Below are 5,020 nucleotides of genomic sequence, written 5' to 3' on the forward strand. Positions count from 1 at the left end.
TCTCTCTCATCTCTCATCTCTTCCAATGGTATTGGTAATTTGGTATATTATTAATTTATTATTAATATTACATTATTTTTTCCATTTTTCATCAAGGATTTTTTTAACGGGTCGGGTCGTATGACCTATTTAGACACGGGTCGTGTCGGGTCATGTTGGATCGTGTCTACCCAATATGACCCGGTAATTTTAAACAGGTTAAGCGAGTCGTGTCGGGTTACCCGGATATTTTTCGTGTTATAATCGTGTCAGACCCGCTAACCCGTTTAGCTAAACAAGTCATGTTCGTGTCTAGGGTAACAGGGTCGCGGGTCTTAACGGGTCGTAATCGGGTCTACCCGATTACCCGTTTTGCCAGCCCTACTCGTGGCTACCATTCGTGACTTTTTATTATTTGAACTTTAAATCGATGGTAGCGAGGAGGGGTTAGTGGAAGGCTGCAAAGTGGGGAGTGTGGCAATTGTTCTTCCTCCAATGCCTAAGTTAGAATTTATAGAGAGATGAGAGTAAATAATCGAATAGAGATAATTCCCTAAAATATGGAGTTTGTTGACTAGGCAGATTTTTTTTGCAACCACCTCTAGAAAGGCTATCAGGTAGTTTTGACCATATTTGAATTTATTTGACAAAATCGAGGTTGATTGATAGAATTTGAGTTTGAACTTCCTTATTTGTTGGACACGTGCAGTTAATTTTAGGAGAAACTACCTTTTGCCCCCATGAACTATAATGTCTTGGCACTTTCCCCATGAACTGTCAATTGTACTACTTTACCCCCATGAACTACCATTTTGTGCCCAAAACTCATTTTCGTCAGTTAAAGCCGTTAACTGGTCAACCCGTCACTTCGCATCACTTTGCCCTCATGAACTACAACGCATTGTCACTTTGACCGTCTGTGTTAACAGCTTTGACTAACGGAAGGAGATTTTGGGCACAAAATGGTAGTTCATGGGGGAAAGTGTTAAGGCGTTGTTGTTCATGGGGGCAAAATGTAGTTTATCCTTGATTTTACTACGTGATCTTTGTAGATTTGCTAAACTGAAGCCGTGGTGTATTGGTGGCCCCTTTCTTTCGTGGGGTTTTGGTCTTAACGAGGGGAATTGGGCCTTTTGCCGCCTATATAGGCGTTGGGCTTTCTTCGGCCTATAAAGCGAAGCCCACTTCCATTCCACTAGTCCGCTATTCCCTTGGGTCACGATAATGGCCCAATGGGAATTGATTTCTGAAGCCAACTCCACCCGATATTATGAAGAAAAAAAATGATTATACTAAGCTCCAATTAAATTCTAAATGAACTCATATCAAGTAGATAAATCCTTAATTTAAGAAGAACAAAGTTTTATTACCAAATTCGAAGAACATATTTTACCCCATCTAAACATCAATCTAACTCCGCCACTGCTTACTGCGAAGTTAAAGCAATTGAAACCTCTTCTAACTTAGAGGAAACCGATTCCGCAGAATTGGAATGAGGCTAATGGGAGTAGTACATAAACAACAAGAAATAAAACAAAAACTAAGAGACCAAACCAATGTGGAATAATTGTTGATGAGGATAAGTTTGAACTTGCTGTGTTACTTCCTTAATATGTCTTTGAAATTACATAATATTTATTTTTGTAACTTTCCATAAATCATAGCGATAATGTCACTGCTGATGATCATAACATCAGTAATTAATTTAATTTAATCACCTTGAATCAATCGTTGATTTGCTTGCACGGAAATGGCAATACCTCTAGAATGTTTCTTAGAAAAAATATAAAATAAAACTCTTTTAATTAAATTAAATTAAATTAGTCATGACCAAATCCGACGCCCTTCTTTGGCTCTTTCTCATGCTCTTTTTCTCAACCACAAGTTACTATTTTATTATTAATCATTTATGAGAAATGTTATTCGGTGTATATCCATTTGATTTGAATCTATCTCACTCTACTTTTCTCATTATTTAATTATTATTTTTTATTATTTTATTTCGTTCCCCACATGCAGTTTTCAGAACCATCCCCCAAAGCAAATGAACAAGCAAGCTTCAAATAGAAACAAGAAGAAAGAACAGATGCTCCAATATCAGCCGTCGATGATGCTAAAATTTGACTTCAAAGTTCCAACAAAGACAATCGGAGGGTGATAATAATCATAAAACATTTGTACACGTACGCATTAGATCCACGAAAGAAAAGTTTCCTTATAGACGATGTTTCCTGCTTGCAACGTCGAAGGTGGTGTGAAACCAAGTCTTTTCTTCTTTTTGACATTCTGAAATGAAATTCAAATTCCTCATCTCTCTCTCTATATATATATGTTTCCACTGCCTCTTCCACTCTCATCCTTTCACAAATTCAAAACCTTCTTCCTTCTCTTCTCTTGTGCTTCCGCAACATTTTCATAGCTATTCTGATTTTTGACGCTCTGTTGTTATCCATGGCGACCCCATTCGAAGGAGTTTCCTCCGCATTGGAGCTTATTAAGCTTCACTTGCTCGGTGAGGCCTCTCCAGTGGGTAGTTTTGTGTCTCAATCCCTGTCCGACTCTGTCGGTTCCCAAGCTTCGAGCTCCGGCTCTTCCATGGCAATCCCAGACCCATTCAGCTCCGACGACTTCTTCGACTTCACCTTCGACGCTGATTTCTTCCAATTCCAAGCAAACCCAGAAATAATCGACCTCACTACGCCCAAATCCCTCACCTCAACCTCGCAATCGACCGACGGGTGCTTCGAATCTGAAGCGAAATCTTCGTTGGTGGATCTCAGAGCTTCCCAAACCCAACCCAACAGCAGTTGTTCCTTTGAATTCGAGTCGGGGTCTCCAACGAATCGGAAACCGGCGCTGAAGATCTCGCTCCCGGCCAAAAGCAAAACAGAGTGGATCCAATTTGGGAACCCGAATGCCCAATCCGAACCGTCGCTGCCCGTACAGGAAAACCCAAGTGTTGAAGTGAAAAAGCACTACAGAGGGGTCCGACAAAGGCCGTGGGGCAAGTACGCGGCGGAGATCCGAGACCCCAACCGTCGCGGCTCGCGCGTGTGGCTGGGGACCTTCGACACGGCTATCGATGCCGCCAAGGCCTACGACAGAGCCGCGTTCAAGCTCCGCGGCTCAAAAGCCATCCTCAACTTCCCACTCGAAGCCGGGAAGTTAGAAACGAAGGCCACATCTGGCGAGAGAAAACGGCGTCGTGAGGAGGAGGAAGCAGCGAAGGAGACGGTGGTGGTGAAGAAGGAGAGGTCGATAGAGTCCCACCAAAACACCGCTAGTTCTAGTTCTAGTTGTGCGGGGGATATACCTTTGACGCCGTCGAGTTGGACGTGGGTGTGGGAGTGTGATGTTAAAGGCGTTTTCAGCGTTCCTCCGTTGTCTCCGTTGTCCCCTCACTTGCCGTTTGGATTTACACAGCTTATGGTTGTATGATTGTTTTGATTTCTGGTGGATATGTTATCAAATTCCTTTATTTTTTATTTTTCACATATAATCGATTCTCTTTGTGCATTATTACATCAGAAAAGTTTCGAATTAAAAAAGAAAAAGAAAAAAAAGAAGGTATTACAAGCATTGAGATGTCGAAGGTGGTAACTTCGTTTGCATGGTACGTAAAGTTTCGACAATCCATTGAACAAAGCTTATAAGTTACAAAGGTTATGGGGATTGAACTTGAAGTTGTATCAGACTTCAGACACAACCGAGGATTAAGATTCTAAATAAAGAAAAAAACAACTTAAAGACTATTATTCTAGATGAGTCGTACGACATCTACGTTTTCACATATAGGAAAAATTAAAATAAAAACAGTGAATTTTTTTGCATATTAAAAGAAAGCTATATAGAAGAAGATCGTATATTTAATGGGAAATTTCACTTAATATTCTTGAATTATTATGCATTTTGAAAAGACTTTTTAAATTAAAAAAATTTTCAATTTTTTTCCCTAAACTTTCAATTTGGTGCATTGTGCCCATTCCGTCAGATTTTAAACGTTAAAAGTGATAAAAATGACTTTTATACTCTTAACTTTTTTTTTATAAAATTTCAAATTTACACTTAATTTCAAATTAATTTTTTTTTTTTTTAAAAAAAAGAAAATCAAATGGTAATTTGGTCTTTTTAATCATTTTCGTTAGGAATTAACGATTGAATTTGACGGAGGGGGTCAATTGAATCAACTTGAAAGTTCAGGGGGTTGAATTGAGAGTTTTTAAAATTTGTGGAGCCTTCTCAAAATGTATGGTAATTCAGGAGTCTAAAATAAAGTTTTCTCATATTTATTTGAGAATCAACTATACACAAACCAACTTTTTATTATTATTATTTAGTGGGGTTGGGTCACATGTGGTTTCTTACTGGCTGTGTCCCTTGTCATTGGTTTCGAGCGACTATGTGCTATTATGATCAAGTTCAAATAAGGTAGTCATAGTTGGTTGGCTCTCCTACCTTTTTTTTAATTAGTAAAATGGGTCCAATCAGAATAAGAAATACAATTAGAATGAATGTTATTACCGTGCACAATAATTGATGAATAATATAGAATTAAAAAGAGAGAGATTAAGAAAGAGAGTCGAAACACAGATTTAACATGGTTCGACAATTTGCCTACATTAAAATCGCTACATTCACTTTACTCCTGTCTACTTGGCCTTCCACTGGTATCAATATGAGCCACCAGTTCCAACAATGAGATCAAACAATTGATACTAGATATTACAAAAAAAAAAGAAATCAGCAAGGTATGAATGGCAAGAGATTCTAGCCCTTGATAAATACTGTACTTCAGTGAGGTTAATTAAGGTGATGTGATTTATTGAGGAAATTATATTTATCACTCAATTTATAATGTTTCTTTTCAAACTTTAAAATATTGTAATGTATCTCCAAAAACTATAAGGGCCTTTCACTTCACCCTTACCCTTTGTTGCAGATAAGATTAATTTGGACCACGAATGCATAAAATGTCCATTATGCCCTCCATGATATGTGTAAAAACACAATTTTGCCCTTGGGCCTTTCACAACTATTTTTC

The 5,020-nt window shown here is 38.4% G+C and overlaps 1 protein-coding gene across 1 annotated transcript; it reads left to right on the forward strand.

Annotated features, from left to right (window-relative positions):
* The first annotated feature begins 2,068 nt into the window (after positions 1 to 2,068).
* On the forward strand, positions 2,069 to 3,464 carry LOC132173347 (ethylene-responsive transcription factor 5-like). Its single transcript, XM_059584819.1, has one exon. The coding sequence runs from the start codon at positions 2,431 to 2,433 to the stop codon at positions 3,415 to 3,417; it is 987 nt and encodes a 328-aa protein (XP_059440802.1). The 5' UTR covers positions 2,069 to 2,430; the 3' UTR covers positions 3,418 to 3,464.
* The last annotated feature ends 1,556 nt before the right edge of the window (positions 3,465 to 5,020 follow it).

The sequence above is a fragment of the Corylus avellana genome, chromosome ca3, assembly GCF_901000735.1.
Source record: "Corylus avellana chromosome ca3, CavTom2PMs-1.0".
NCBI classification, from domain to species: domain Eukaryota; kingdom Viridiplantae; phylum Streptophyta; class Magnoliopsida; order Fagales; family Betulaceae; genus Corylus; species Corylus avellana.